The sequence below is a fragment of the Eucyclogobius newberryi genome, unplaced genomic scaffold (assembly GCF_026437365.1).
Source record: "Eucyclogobius newberryi isolate DKJ021-1_F unplaced genomic scaffold, fEucNew1.0.hap1 SCAF_17, whole genome shotgun sequence".
In the NCBI taxonomy this organism is placed as follows: domain Eukaryota; kingdom Metazoa; phylum Chordata; class Actinopteri; order Gobiiformes; family Gobiidae; genus Eucyclogobius; species Eucyclogobius newberryi.
The window spans coordinates 18762456-18778437 of record NW_027315801.1 but is presented as its reverse complement, the minus strand read 5'-3'; the positions used below and the strand labels follow the sequence as shown (position 1 = coordinate 18778437).

Sequence of the window (15982 nt, the reverse complement as noted above, 5' to 3'; positions counted from 1 at the left end):
GGACATGATTATATACAGTCTGTCTTCTCCAGTTTGACCATCTCCACCAGCAGCAGATGTGATATAGAGGTAACACAACTGTTACCTAGCAATCAACAAGGGCCAACATCTATATCAATTACACATTAGTTATGATTTGACATTGGTAATAACTGACACCATTATTTTGTCAAATTTGAGTTTAAACTGTCAGAAAAATGTGTCAGTTTGGTTATTTCTTTCAAAGCCGAGAATACATTTTAAGCTATATTCAGTACAACCGATCCATGGATGTCAAACTGATCAGACATTGGGGCCTCAATATGTTAAATGGTGGCTGTACTAGGAAAGTCAAACTCATGAATTAAATATGATTTTTCTTCCATCAGGTCACACACAGTTACAATTACAGGGTTTCATTACAAATACATGTGGTTTTGAGAACATTGCACTTCACTCCTCACAGTCCAGAGGCTTGTGTGTACACTATGGTCCAGATGAAAGTGTCCAGCCTGTAGTTCAGGAGCTAACTGTAGTTCAGGAGCTAACTAACGGTAGTTCAGGAGCTAACGGTAGTTCAAGAGCTAACAGTCGCTTTGACTTGACTTGTGTAATGTTTTATGCTTCAGGCTGAACCTAAGGCTGCTGTTTGTTGTACTTTGTTGACTGTTGAGCTCGGGATAAACCATCTGCGTGCCCATATGTGTCAATAACAACAAACTGTAAACTGTTGTATATTCAAGCATCTGTTTGACCTGTATAAGTATACAGATCTCTCTAGAATAAAAGGTCCTCTGTAAACACTAGAATGTGAGCGCAGAGCGAGTCTCAGAAGGACATGATGGTCCTCTGGATGATGTCCACACACTCCTGCATCTCGTGCTCTTTGATGGTGAGGGGCGGGGCCAGGCGGATCACCGAGCCGTGGCTTGTGTTTTTGGCCAACAGTCCGTTGTCACGGAGACGCAGGCACACCTTCCAGGCATCCCAGTCTGAAACGGCACAGGAAATGGTGTCAGTGCTCACTCTTACAGGACATGTACGTTCTAATGACTCCTTTTTTTTGTCAATATAATCATAAAATAATAAAAATGTAATATATAATAAGATGTAATATAATAACACTACTTTGACAGGTCCAGGGCAGGCCGTGTACAAACGCAGAGGAACAGGTCTGGTGCGTAACCTGTGGTAAGTCTATACCATTCAATTGAAAGTTATTAAAAGCATGTTTGGTTGCCTGAGCCATCTAGACTCTAGACACCAATCCAAGGTTTACGGGGACTTTAGTCAACTCAAATTGAAGTTGAATTTGACTGAATACTGACTAAAGAGCATTTTTGTCAAAATTAATGTATGTACATAAAAGCAAGTGGCTTCTGCTTCCCCTTTGCTTTGCTTTGTAAAACAAGTTCTTCTCCTTTGCCATGTGAATGAATGTAAATATGTGTTAACGACACAAACTGAACATGTTTGCACAGTGGGAGGAAGAACCCAGAGAGAGCCACAGTAACACGGGAAATACATGCAGACTCACCAGACTCTAACGACTAATCATACATGATTATTGGAGGCCATATTCCAACCCCCCGGTGTAGCTCCGTCCCGGGCCCCAGCACAGCATTAAGATGAGCTGCAGAGCGTGAGCAAAGGGAGTGTACCTTTAGTCTTTCTGATGACCAGGCCCTGCAGCAAGCCCCTCCCTCTGACTTCCTGGACCACATCTTTGGGAAGTTTGCTCAGACCACTGTGCAGCAGTCGACCCATGATGGCTGCGTTCTCCGCCAGCTTCTCGTCCTCCATCACCTGCAGGGCGGCCATGGCCACGCTGCAGGCCACTGGGTTTCCTCCAAATGTGGAGCCGTACTGGCCCACTCTGATGGTGGACATGATGTGGTCGTCACACAGCACCGCCGCCACCTGCCACACACAACAGTTACTGAGGGAATCACCTGCCACACAACAGTTACTGAGGGAATCACCTGCCACACAACAGTTACTGAGGGAATCACCTGCCACACAACAGTTATTCGGTTACCCCCCACGAGACCGATGGTTCACTAGTCCGAAGGTTCACTGGTCCGAAGGTTCGCTAGTCCGAAAGTTCCTCATAGGCTAAAGTGAAGGTGCAGACGGCATCGGGATGTAGTCAGTCTGTAAAATGCGCACGAAGCGCGAAGACACGCACTGGAGCTCGTCACAACGTTGTGTACCAGCTGCTACAGGAGGCACCGCAAGTTGTACTGTGTATGTAAAAATAACAAGGGAACATCTCGAATCCTCCGCTTTATGCCTTCATTTGATCATAAGAAAAATGCGTGAACAGAATCCTCCGTTCTATGCCTTCATTTTATCATATGTATAGAAATGATATATGTATATATAGAAACGCGTGATCCGATCACCGTAGGATTGGTAGTCAAAAAGGAAATTCAGCTCGCCAAGACGGGAGTGTCTACAGAGCCGCGGCGCGCGGCCGAAACTGCTGGGCTATTTGAGTTAATTCATTCATTAATAATATGATAAGGAGCTCAGGCTATGCATAGAAACAAGTCGGTTGTAAAAAATAAGTGAGTTTAATCATAAAAAGTGAAATTTTTAAAATTTCTGTGAAATTTCGGACCGGTGAACCTTCGGACTAATAAACCTTCGGACTCGTGGGCAGCCACCAGTTATTCGGATACTTAGCGTCGGACTTGAAAAAACAGCTTAGTAGTACGTGAATTAATTTGATTATCAAATTCAGTTTCCACGTTCTGCATAGAGGTTCTGCATAGACCTGCCCTTAGGACCCGCCTCTCAATATTGGTAATCCAATCAAAAGACGTGCACGTGCCACACCTGCTAGAAGGCGTACAATAGCCAACTCTGAAGCTGATTGGTTGACACATCATTTTCACCACTTTCGTAAAGAGGAGGGAAGTCCATTCCTAATGAATGTCTCCTTGAAAAGCTCTGGGGCCGCTCCAGGCTCCTCACACAGAACTGGATGCACCACCTCCCCAGTCCACCAGGCCTCCCAGGGGACCTCTACATGTATTTTTCCGTTTGCCCATAAATCCAATCACCCACATTTTACACTCTGAGTGGATGCAACACGAAATGGCAGTGAAAATATCCCAGGGTCCCCGGTCCTTAGACCCTCCAGAGTGAAGGAGAGATCCAACTCCCTCAGACGGACAGGCGGACGCAAGAGAGACAGGAGCTGGAGCCACTCAGGAGGAGAACCAGTTCAACCTGAACTCGCATACTGGAGCTGGTGGCTCCATCTCGTCGCTGTTCAGTTCTCTGTGTTTTGCATCTTCCTGAGGAGCCCCTTTACCTCTCCTGAACACTTGTTTTTTACATTCGTAAGTCAACAGTCGCTGGGAAAGAAAACCCATGTCTCAGTTTTTTCTTCCTGAGCTCCTCACAGATGGAACTTTGTTCATTGTAGACGAAACTTGTATGGGACATCTGGGGCAAAGAAGACGCGCTTGCCTTTGTACTGGAGGTCTCCTTTTGCAGCCCTCATAAAATGCTCCTTCACACAATCGTTAAGAAACCTCAGTATCAGGCCTCATGGTTTATCAGTTGCTGGCCTTGCTTTGCTCTGTCGATTGTGACGGGAGGGAGCCTGAAATGAGCTCAGGAATCACCATCTCCAGAAAACTTTCTATGTCGTCTCCCTCCTCTCCTTCCGGTACCCCTACAAGTCTGAGATTGTTCCTATGTTATCTGGACTCCCAATCCAGGATTTTACTTTTCATATTCTTGTTTTCCCTGGTGCCACCCTCTCGGCCCTCAGTGTCTGAGATACACAGTTCAGCTTCATCGATGCATGCTCCGTTTCCATCCCCCGCTTTTAGCTCCATTATGTAGCATTCAAATTGGTTGAATTGGCTGCGCCTCCTACTGCTCTCATTTTCTCTCTGTGACGCCATGTCACACTGCATTTCATGTTTCAACTATTGTCATCCTGTCATTGTCAGCAACTATTGAAGCCCGGAGATCTCACATCTGGGCCGGCAGAGCCCTGTCCTGCCACGGGGGAAGCGCCACAGTCCGCTGCGCCGCACCCGCTAGCCATGTTAGCCTCACTGAGCTGTGGACCATCAGCTTTGATTGTTTAGGTCCCATAGCATTACCTGTCTTGTGTTTTCACCTTTTACTCATCCCTCTATGTGGGTCAAACAGTGATTTTAAACCAAACATCTGTAGCTACGGCGTCTAGCTCGTCACCATAACCAGAAGTTCGGGAACTACACTTTCATCCAAACCCTGACTAACAGCTACACAACATAGTGATAGCAGTAGGAGAAAGCTTACAGGGTAGACTCCTCCAGACAGGGACTTGCCCAGGATCAGGACGTCTGGGCGCACATTCTCATGGTCCACAGCCAGTCTGCGCCCGGTCCGGCCCATTCCAGTCTGCACCTCGTCTGCAATCCACAGCACCTGCAACACAGAGTCGGGTCAGCTCCCATCAGAACTTTGCTGAGAGTTTGTAATATTTAAATTTCTGTAACTAGGGGCAAAACTCTGAGTTTGTTGTAAGGAGGATGGTGATTTTGGGCGTTACAAAAATAAATTGAATTGAATTAATGAACACTTGAATAATTCGATTTTTTTAATGATTATTAATAATGGTAATCCTAGTATTTTATTCATATAATTCAGTTCTTCGTTAGACTAATTTCTCTGTGAATATGAGTTCGATTGTAATGAAATATGCAGCATTTTGAAGCTTAACACACAGAGAACACATCTGTCTCTGTGTGAGCTGATATACCTGTGTCTGCTGCTGCCAAGTGAGAGAGAGAGAGGATGACGAAGAAAGACGCACACTCCTTGTTAGAATTGTGTTCTCACACATATTGTTATTTATGTGTACTTTATGTTAATGTATTATTTTGTTGTTATTTTGTTGTATGTATGTGTGTATGTGTGTATTATGTGTATATATATATATATATATATATATATATGTATGTATATATATGTATATATATATATATATGTATATATGTGTATATATATATATATATATAATTATATATATAATTATATATATATTATATATATATATATTATATATATTATATATATTATATATATTATATATATTATATATATTATATATATATATATATATATATGTATATATATATATATATATATATATATATATATGTGTATATATATATATATATATATATATATATATATATATATATTATATATATATATATATATGTGTATATATATATATGTGTATATGTATATATATATATGTGTATATATATATATGTATATGAATGATCACTTCCGGGTGTGACCACTTCCTGGTGTCTTGGTGGGATATAAATTGATTGCTGTTGAGCTCTGCACCTGATGGAAATAAACTGGAACAAAGAAGCTACGAGGTACGTGTTCTTTTCAGAAAAGATGTCTGACGAACCACAAAACGTAACACTCCTAGTTCCAATTTAAATGATTATTAGTCATGCTGACTTTGTTCAAATGCATCAATGTTCAGGTGCAGATCATATATCAATTTAGAGCTTTTACGTACGCCAAAATTGCGGGACAGACGGGTTGGAATAAAACTCAACTCGTGCAACTCTACTGAGCATCGTCAGTTTGGGGTAAACTGACTGCTCAAACCCGGTGCCTCTGCTCTCTTTACTCAGCCGCACGCTCTCTCTCTTATTTTGCAGGTGATAAACAGGTAAACACCCGTTTAATCCCCGTCAGGTGGTTTAAAGCAGTTTCAAGAGCAGAGCCGTGAGAATGAGTTTATAGTGGACAGGTCAGTTTGAGCAGCGGCGCTGCAGCTGGAGCAGTGAATGTACAGAGCACACAGACTGAACCAAGTGAACAAAATGAGGGGAGTTTGTTATTTTATGGCAGCGAGTTAATCTAATATTTAGATGCATAATTGAATGGATCATGGGGGGACATTGTCAGAAAGGGGGGGCGACACCATCAGTCTATAGCTGTTACCTACTTAAAAACAAAAAGTCAACAGCAATTATTAAAACCCTTTAACCCTGGGGTATACACACGCTGGTGAGTACTTGAACAGGCCTTTGTTACTTACATTGTACTTGTTGCAGAGATGTCGGATTTGGCTCAGATATCCCGGATCAGGCACCACCACACCACCATCACCCTGGATTGGTTCCACCATGAAGGCAGCGGTGTGCGGGTCCTGCAGAGCTCTCTGGGGGAACAGGAGCTCAGTCAAACACAAGACGCCTCACAGACTACAAGCCCTAGGAAAAGGTTTGTGGGCCGGATTAAAATGTCTGGGGGGCCAAACGTGGCCCCAGGGCTGTATGTTTGACACCCCTGCCTAAGATGTTCAGAGTTCTCAGACTAGGTCTGCAGATTGAGAATGACTTTTGAATGGAAGTCACAACGTCTTGTTTTTCAAAAGTCCAGATGAAACAAACCTGAATCTTTTCCTACAATGGACATAAAGCACTTTGTCAGTTTATCACGATCAAGTCACTGTTTGATGTTGATGTTTCTATCTGCCTCCTTAGCTAAAGTGCACTTGGACAAAAGAGAGCAGTATCACTTTAGGATTTAGTCCTCTCACTTAAAACAGTGGAGTTATTTCTACTGCCGTCCTAAATATAACAGGTTTTTCAAAGCTATAATGTTTACAGCAGACAACTGAATAATAATGTCTTGCCTGTTTTGGACTGATATAACTATGGACTATGGACAAACTCTATTCAGATTAGTCCTAAGTGACTTGGACTCAAACAATGTGGACACACATGCAAACAATTGAGACTTGAAGACAACACCTCTTATCAGAAATATAATTTAGGACCTATTTTCCTGAAATAGCCCATTTGGGCACAAGAGGCAATAAAAAAGTACGGTGAGGAGAGTGCGTGCTGCCTTCCACAGTGAGCGTGGGGATGAGGAGAGAGGAGAGGTTAGAGAGTGTTTGGGCCTGTCCTTGTGTCATTGTATGTTATTTTAAGTTGTTGTAGGTTTTGTACAATACTATTGCTGTAATCATTTGTAAATGGATTTGTGGGGGGTTGGTCAAATCATGTTTCTGTAAGTGTGGGGCTCACCTCGAGCGCAGGGATGTCATTGTACGGGATGAGCTCAAAGCCTGGCATGTAAGGCCCAAAGTCCTCCGTGCAGCTCACGTCTGAAGAGCTGGAGAAGGCAGCCATAGTACGGCCCCAGAAGTTCCCATCTGCAACAGGTCAAACTAAAGTTACCTTTAGAAATGGTGTTTCAAAGCAGTATTAACACTACAATTCTAATCCAGACTTTAACAATAAAGTATTAATATTAATAAAGTATTCAATCCTAATTTTAAAAGGGTCCAATGTAATTTATCTGATGGAGGGTATTGCTTTTCCTGGAAAGTTTCACAGCGTGGCATTAAACGTATCTATCTTCATAGAGAAGTGCGTAAAAATCCACCTGTTTTTTCAAAGAAGACACAAGGAGCTACAACGCTTCTTTAAGGTCACGGGAGGATCTGTTCCCATCAGCGGGATGAAGATAACCAAGTACAATCAAGTTACTTTTGACCTAAAAGTACAGGATTTTATTTATGATGCAAGTTATTGATGAATGGCCAACATAATATTCACCAAGTCACACTCGAGCGTAAATCCATTCTCATAATGTGTTAAACATCAATTAATCATTATCAATAGTATTGTACTAAAAGGTTCAGTTGTTTCATCTGGACTCAGTTTTAGAAACAAGACGTTTCGACTCTGATCCAAGAGTCATTGTCAATTTGCGAATTTTGACCGGGAACTCGGATATTTATTCTTTCCTGTGGTAAGCCCCGCCCACTGGGCGGGCCCTCCTGAAGTAGAAGAAAAAGTTGTTCGTTTCAACAGAAACTTACACCTCTTTGTTTTCTATCATGCCTCTTGTTTACTATCAGTCCTGTGATGGATTATTAGTCTAAAGTCGCAGTTTGACAATGACTCTTGGATCAGAGTCAAAACGTCTTGTTTTTTTTCTAAACTGAGTCCAGATGAAACAACTGAATCTTTTTCTACAATGGAACTCTCCTGGATGAATGAGGGGCACACTCACATTATCAATCGTAGACAAACTGTTCACCTTGACATACCAAAGTCCCCAATATATTTGGTCAGGCCTGACGAAGGCCACGCCCCAAAACGTTGTACTGTGAATAAATCACTGGTGCTGGAGGATAGTGTGCCAGAGTCCTCTTTTTAATTGCAATTAACATAAAATACAAAAAACAGAGAGAACGCGGGATACAAAACTAAATTAGAACAGAGGAAGATGGATAAGTTTAATGCAATACTGTGGAATATTTGAGACAAAGCAACATCTCCATGATAACAAGAGGCAATAAAGTTACATGGTCCACCTTTTAAAGTTGGGAAAAGTCTCATCCTAAACCCCTGACAGTTAACCCCTAAATTAAATTTATGAATTAAAATAGTTTATCTACAACAATCATGTATAGAGAGTTTGTGTATATTAAACTAAATCTAACTACTGTAACATTTGATCGTGACTACATGTGGTGAGACTATAGGCCTGAATAGAGTATGTTCACAGACCAATGCACAGGAACCTTACCAGAACACATCACTGAGCTGGAATGTGTCCCACCTGCACAACAGAATCTACTTCAAAAACATGAGTCAGAAACCACAGAGCCATGGTCAGACCAGGCACATGCCAAGGATGGGAAACATAGGACTGGGACAGAGGACAAGGGACAGGGTTTAAAGGACATGAGATGGATACAGGACAATGGACAGAGAGTGAGCACAGGACATGAAAACAGGGTATAGCACAGGGGACAGAGAATATGGGACAGAGGATGTGGGACAGTGTGGGACAGAGGATGTGGGACAGAAGATATAGGACAATGTGGGGCAGAGGATGTGGGGCAGAGGATGTGGGGCAGAGGATGTGGGGCAGAGGATGTGGGGCAGAGGATGTGGGGCAGAGGATGTGGGGCAGAGGATGTGGGGCAGAGGATGTGGGGCAGAGGATGTGGGGCAGAGGATGTGGGACAGAGGATGTGGGACAGAGCATATGGGACAGAGGATGTGGAGGATATGGGACAGAGCATATGGGACTGGATGTGGGACAGAGGATATGGGACAATGTGGGACAGAGGATGTGGGACAGAGGATGTGGGACAGAGGATGTGGGACAGAGGATGTGGGACAGAGGATATGGGACAGAGGACATGGGACAGAGGACATGGGACAGAGGACGTGGGACATAGCATGTGGGACATAGCATGTGGGACATAGCATGTGGGACAGAGCATGTGGGACAGAGCATGTGGGACAGAGCATGTGGGACAGAGCATATGGGACAGAGCATATGGAACAGGATGTGGGACAAAGGATATGGGACAGAGGATGTGGGACAGAGGATGTGGGACAGAGGATGTGGGACAGAGGATGTGGAGGATATGGGACAGAGGACGTGGGACAGAGGACGTGGGACAGAGGACGTGGGACAGAGGATGTGGGACAGATGATGTGGGACAGAAGATGTGGGACAGAAGATGTGGGACAGAAGATGTGGGACAGAGGATGTGGGACAAAGGATGTGGGACAGAGGATGTGGGACAGATGATGTGGGACAGATGATGTGGGACAGAAGATGTGGGACAGAAGATGTGGGACAGGGGACATGGGTCAGAGGACAGGGACCTCTCACACATACATTTCCTTCTGTTCTAAAGTTCGGTTGAAAAACAAAATCACATCTGTCGTTATTATATCTGAGTGAAGATGACTGTTAACATTAATATTTAGTTATTTTGGGCTTGATCTGACCCAAACATCTGCCTCAGTTTGTCTGGTCAGGAGCCGAGTGCACCAGGGGTCAGCTGCTCAGAAGACTGGACTTATCTCTACGTCCGACTTCAATCAGAAAGTTACAACCAATTTACTGTTAGAACAAGTGCAGCAGCTGGACATGAAGCAGGAGACACTCAGGAGACAAACATGTGAGACGAGGGCGGCTGCTGATTGGACAGAGCAGTGTCATGTGACTGTGGTCTGCATGTGAACAGCGTGTGCCAGCGTGAGAACGAGGAGGAACAGTCACATGAGCTTGTATGGATCATCAGGTGACAGTGAATGGTGGTGGTCAGTGGGGCTGGTGGTGGTCAGTGGGGCTGGTGGTGGTCAGTGGGGCTGATGGTGCAGATTAACAGCCTCGCTTCCATCAGTCTGCCTCATGGCGGCCGTGGCTACAATAGTAGCTTATCACCACAAAGTGTGGAGTGAAGGAAAAATGCATGAAGCATCTTTGAGTCCTGAAAAATTGCTGTTTATTCTCTGTCTGTGCAACTCCAGGTCCTGAAAAAGATCTTACGAGTTTTAATTTTCCTGGTGACTTTCATTTGTGTCTTTTACGGCTCCAGCTTCTGCATAAACGGATCTATCACTGTTCACAGTGTTTCTGACCCACGCTGGTGTCATACAACACACGAGGAGAGGAATCTGACGCATTAATGACAATGAGGTCTGTGGATGAGTCGTGCAGTCGGTCGTAGCTCCAGTCGGTCGTAGCTCCATTCGGTCGTAGCTCCAGTCGCTCCGTCGGACGTAGCTAAGTCCAGTTTAAGAGTCAGGACCAACATAACCTGTGCACTCAGCTCCAGATTTCAGTGAAACTACAAAAATAATTATTTGTCAAACAAAACTCTTAAAATGACTTACGTGCAAATATGATTTTGGCCCGATATTTGGGGACGCCCTTGACTCTGTACGCCCAGCTGCGCGCCAGTTTACACGCCGTTTCTCCTCCTTCTGTGCCTGTGGAGAACAACCAACACATCACTGCTGCTCCTGCTCTGAGCATGTTCAGAATGATTACACATCACTGCTGCTCCTGCTCTGAGCATGTTCAGAATGATTACACATCACTCTGCTGCTCCTGCTCTGAGCATGTTCAGAATGATTACACATCACTGCTGCTCCTGCTCTGAGCATGTTCAGAATGATTACACATCACTCTGCTGCTCCTGCTCTGAGCATGTTCAGAATGATTACACATCACTCTGCTGCTCCTGCTCTGAGCATGTTCAGAATGATTACACATCACTCTGCTGCTCCTGCTCTGAGCATGTTCAGAATGATTACACATCACTCTGCTGCTCCTGCTCTGAGCATGTTCAGAATGATTACACATCACTGCTGCTCCTGCTCTGAGCATGTTCAGAATGATTACACATCACTGCTGCTCCTGCTCTGAGCATGTTCAGAATGATTACACATCACTGCTGCTCCTGCTCTGAGCATGTTCGAATGATTACACATCACTCTGCTGCTCCTGCTCTGAGCATGTTCAGAATGATTACACATCACTCTGCTGCTCCTGCTCTGAGCATGTTCAGAATGATTACACATCACTCTGCTGCTCCTGCTCTGAGCATGTTCAGAATGATTACACATCACTCTGCTGCTCCTGCTCTGAGCATGTTCAGAATGATTACACATCACTCTGCTGCTCCTGCTCTGAGCATGTTCAGAATGATTACACATCACTCTGCTGCTCCTGCTCTGAGCATGTTCAGAATGATTACACATCACTGCTGCTCCTGCTCTGAGCATGTTCGAATGATTACACATCACTCTGCTGCTCCTGCTCTGAGCATGTTCAGAATGATTACACATCACTCTGCTGCTCCTGCTCTGAGCATGTTCAGAATGATTACACATCACTGCTGCTCCTGCTCTGAGCATGTTCAGAATGATTACACATCACTGCTGCTCCTGCTCTGAGCATGTTCAGAATGATTATGACTTACATTACCTATAATCTGGGTTAGGGTTAGGGCTAACCCTAACCCGTTATGGGCCGTTAAATGCGATGCAGAGAATCCAGACCAAACTGTGTTTTAGAACCTCTCCCCTTCATCCAAAAAAAACACATCATTATTTTATATTTGCAAATGAACCAAACACAATCATTTTAAATAATATCAACTAGTTTGTTCTGTGCAAATGTTTATACCTGGTTTAGGAATGTGCAAAATCTTTACACTCTTTTGCTCCAGGTATGCAAAACATTATCATTTGCATTTTCTCTGCCTCAGATTTTGCACGTTGGAGTAAGATGACCCTTGCATAATGCTTTAGACTCCATGGGCAAACTGAGCGCTGGAGCCTGCAGTGCTCCACCAGTGTAAACGCTTAGTAAATCTGGGTCTTAGTGGGCAGAACCCTGCACTGAGTGTGGAAAGTGATCTCAAACGTAAATGATGGAGGCTCCAGTGCTTTCAGATTCCACAAACTCCTTGGATGAGCTACACAGAGGTTGATATTTAGAAAAGCTGCGATAAATCAACTCGGATCCATATTTGATACCTAAATCACCGACTCTTCCAGATTTCTCTAAGCCCACTGGTCCCATGGTTCACAAGTCACAGAATTTTGAACAAAGGGTCTACGCCTAAATAAAACTGATGTTAATTCTCCGGAGATCCAGCGCAGGCAGGCGGTGCGTGAGTCTGCATGCCCGGGGTTCAGTCACCTGCACCGGGCTGAACAGCTGTAAGCTCCCTGCGCCGAGAGCCGCTCCCGCCACGCAAGTGTGTGACAACTGATAGAACTTCAGATCAACAAAGTGTCTACGCCTAAATAAAACTGATGTTAATTCTACAGCGTGCGCAGAACATATATATATCTATATCTATCTATATATATCTATATATCTCTCTCTATCTCTATCTCTATCTTTATCTCTATATATAAAGTCTATGTCCAGCGCGGTCTTATTTCCGGGTTTCTCGGTATCTGATAGAACTTTATCTTATTTATCTTCCCGGTTGCTGCACTCAACTGCCACACATACCTTCACCATTGTGATTATTGTAAAGCGTGCAATATCATAAATGACGTTTTGGGCCTCTTTGAACCGTGTTTTGTCGTAATCGAAGCAGACAGACTGCGATATAGAATGGGCTTGTATAGGGGGACACGCACTGAGGACAGCCAACATGGCCAAAAGGGCCTGGGGGAGCGTGAGGGGAGGTTGTGTGACGTCACGTGAATGACCTCTATTGCGCACGTACCCGTGTTAGTGGGCAGAACCCTGTCCTAAAGCGCACGTACCTGTGTGAGTGGGCAGAACCCTTGTCCTAAACGTACCTATGTTAGTGGGCAGAACCCTTGTCCTAAACGTACCTGTGTTAGTGGGCAGAACCCTGTCCTAAATGTACCTGTGTTAGTGGGCAGAACCCTTGTCCTAAAGCGCACGTACCCGTGTTAGTGGGCAGAACCCTTGTCCTAAAGCGCACGTACCTGTGTTAGTGGGCAGAACCCTGTCCTAAACATACCTGTGTTAGTGGGCAGAACCCTTGTCCTAAAGCGCACGTACCTGTGTTAGTGGGCAGAACCCTGTCCTAAAGCGTACCTGTGTTAGGGGGCAGAACCCTTGTCCTAAAGCGCACGTACCTGTGTTAGTGGGCAGAACCCTGTCCTAAACATACCTGTGTTAGTGGGCAGAACCCTTGTCCTAAAGCGCACGTACCTGTGTTAGTGGGCAGAACCCTGTCCTAAAGCGTACCTGTGTTAGTGGGCAGAACCCTGTCCTAAAGCGCACATACCCGTGTTAGTGGGCAGAACCCTGTCCTATAGCGCACGTACCCGTGTTAGTGGGCAGAACCTTTTCCTAAAGCGTACGTACCCGTGTTAGTGGGCAGAACCCTGTCCTATAGCGCACGTACCCGTGTTAGTGGGCAGAACCTCTTCCTAAAGCGCACGTACCCGTGTTAGTGGGCAGAACCCTGTCCTATAGCGCACGTACCCGTGTTAGTGGGCAGAACCTCTTCCTAAAGCGCACGTACCTGTGTTAGTGGGCAGAACCCTGTCCTAAAGCGCACGTACCCATGTTAGTGGGCAGAACCCTGTCCTAAAGCGCACGTACCCGTGTTAGTGGGCAGAACCCTTGTCCTATAGCGCACGTACCCGTGTTAGTGGGCAGAACCTTTTCCTAAAGCGTACGTACCTGTGTTAGTGGGCAGGACCTTGTTGTATCCAAACAGGGTGCAGATGTGCTCCTCATACAGGCCCAGCAGGTTGTTGTGGAAGGCCCTGGAGGTCTGGGTGAGCTTGGAGGTCTGGGTGTGCAGAGCAGACAGGATGCGCGGGTGTCTGTGGCCGTGGTTCAGAGAGCTGCAGGCGCTGAGGAAGTCATAGTACTGGTGCCCTTCCACGTCCCACACAAAGACACCTTCACAGGCAGAGGACAGGTTACAGAGGACAGGTTTACAGAGGACGTCTCTGAGTCAGCACACGTTTATATCTATGAAGATCATGACATTTAGTGACAACATCTCATTCCAATCATGTAATGCAAATCGCCAAGACTGAAGCTTCCTTCCAAGATAGACTTCTAGACTTGCTGACTTAAGTAGACCACTGCAGACATTCTACTGATGGCCCCACACTTCTGATGGCCCCACACTTCTGATGGCCCCACACTTCAGATGGCCCCTCGCTCCGTCCAAAGACTGCAGTGAGTCTCATCTAAACACAGGTGCTGCAGTGTCCTTCATGACCAAGAGCTTTCTCTATATGTGGAGCCTGTGACACCTTGTGTCCTCTGACTGACCTTTAGATTGAGGAGTTGTCAGAGAGGTTCTTTTTCCCTCTATTATTATTGTTATTATTATTAGGCCCGAGCGCCACAAGCTGGCGAGAGGCCTATTAATCTCGTAAGGCCGTGCGAAGCACGGCTGCGAAAGTGCGCACGTAGTGCGCACGAAATCGAGCGCGAAGCGCTCGCCCACTTCCAAACACTCACTAACGCACTCCTCCACTCATGCACGCCCCGTGCATACTAATTAGTTGTAGGAAAATGGAACATTACCGTTGTAAACGGGCGAAGCCCGTGCAAAAGTTCGCACTAAACGAGCACTTTACATTGGGATGACGACCGCGAAGCGGTCGTCATCCCCATATAAAGCACTCATTTGCGCTAAGTAGCTCACGAATACGTTCCCCATCTCTTGCATGTTCCGTGCATATAAGCATGTAATGCAAAAATTGAACATTATTACTGTATAGAGGGCCAAAAACACAAAGTGGGCGGAGCCCACTCAAAATTATCGAAAGTACCCGTCAGTGACCAGGGACCCACACCATGAGGTAGGAAAGCGCGAGCGCTTTCCGAAAATGTATAGTTTATGATATTTGAAAAATGGGAAACATTGTTTTCGCATCGGAATATTATTCTTTCTTTCTTTCTTTCTTCTTCTTCTTCTTCTTCTTCTTCTCGGGACCAACCCCCCTATTTTTCACCCAGTGAACATTGACGAAAAGTCACAAAAATTTGCACACCTCTAAAAATCGTGCCTCTCTACATTCTGGCTATTTCCCTTTTCTAAAATAAAAAAAATTGGCGCGTCAGCGCCACCAAATGTACCAAAAATGCATTGAGAGATGGGAAATGACCCAAAAAAAATCTGATCGTAGAATCATGAAATTTGGCGCAGAGGTAGATGGTGACAAGAGAAGTAAAAAATATTATTACGGCAACGCCGTCCCCCGAACCAAATGTCGGCCATATTGCTTCAAAAATGGCTAATCATGACTTCGGAGTCTTTCCAAACGTCGTACTTTTACGAACTCCTCCCAGGGCGTTGGCCCTAAAAAGCTGAAATTTGGTGAAAATGCTACTGAGGAGTGGGACATCAAAAGTTATCCAAATTACATTGATACCTCTCACGGTCTCTGTGCGGCGAAGCCGCAAACTGTAACTAAAATTTCAGAAATCTCCCATATTTAAAATTTCTGCCGTTTGCGCAGATAAAGTCCGAATTGCGTCAAATTAGAATCAGTTGTTAAACTCTTTGCCCTAAACCTACTTGAAGTGAAATAAATTCATTTGGCGCCACAGCGCCCCCTACAGATTTTATATGGAGGTTAAATGTTTAGTTTTGCGAAATTATATGAAATTTGACACACAACTCAATTTTAGCATCCCCATCAAAAAAGTCAATGAGACCCAT

At 44.7% G+C, this 15982-nt stretch overlaps 1 protein-coding gene and 1 long non-coding RNA gene across 6 annotated transcripts in view; one reads left to right on the top strand and one right to left on the bottom strand.

Annotated features, from left to right (window-relative positions):
* Nucleotides 1–807: 807 nt before the first annotated feature.
* Nucleotides 808–15982, bottom strand: part of LOC140363038 (ornithine aminotransferase, mitochondrial-like) — a 30762-nt gene continuing 15587 nt past the window's right edge. The window contains exons 3-10 of one of the 5 annotated variants that reach the window (XM_072449353.1): nucleotides 13997–14202; nucleotides 13617–13635; nucleotides 10686–10781; nucleotides 7059–7186; nucleotides 6062–6184; nucleotides 4288–4416; nucleotides 1641–1899; nucleotides 808–971 (exon numbers count right to left, since the gene is read on the bottom strand). In XM_072449353.1, the coding sequence (XP_072305454.1) occupies nucleotides 808–971; nucleotides 1641–1899; nucleotides 4288–4416; nucleotides 6062–6184; nucleotides 7059–7186; nucleotides 10686–10781; nucleotides 13617–13635; nucleotides 13997–14202 (1124 nt within the window). Of the gene's footprint in view, nucleotides 972–1640; nucleotides 1900–4287; nucleotides 4417–6061; nucleotides 6185–7058; nucleotides 7187–8571; nucleotides 8622–10685; nucleotides 10782–13042; nucleotides 13061–13616; nucleotides 13636–13977; nucleotides 14203–15982 lie in introns of those variants that run through there. The other 4 variants (XM_072449352.1, XM_072449356.1, XM_072449354.1 and 1 more) reach the window with 4 other exon arrangements.
* LOC140363043 (uncharacterized) lies at nucleotides 929–4292 on the top strand. Its single transcript, XR_011927131.1, has 3 exons — nucleotides 929–1018; nucleotides 1116–1170; nucleotides 3951–4292. It is a non-coding gene; the product is annotated as an uncharacterized lncRNA (long non-coding RNA).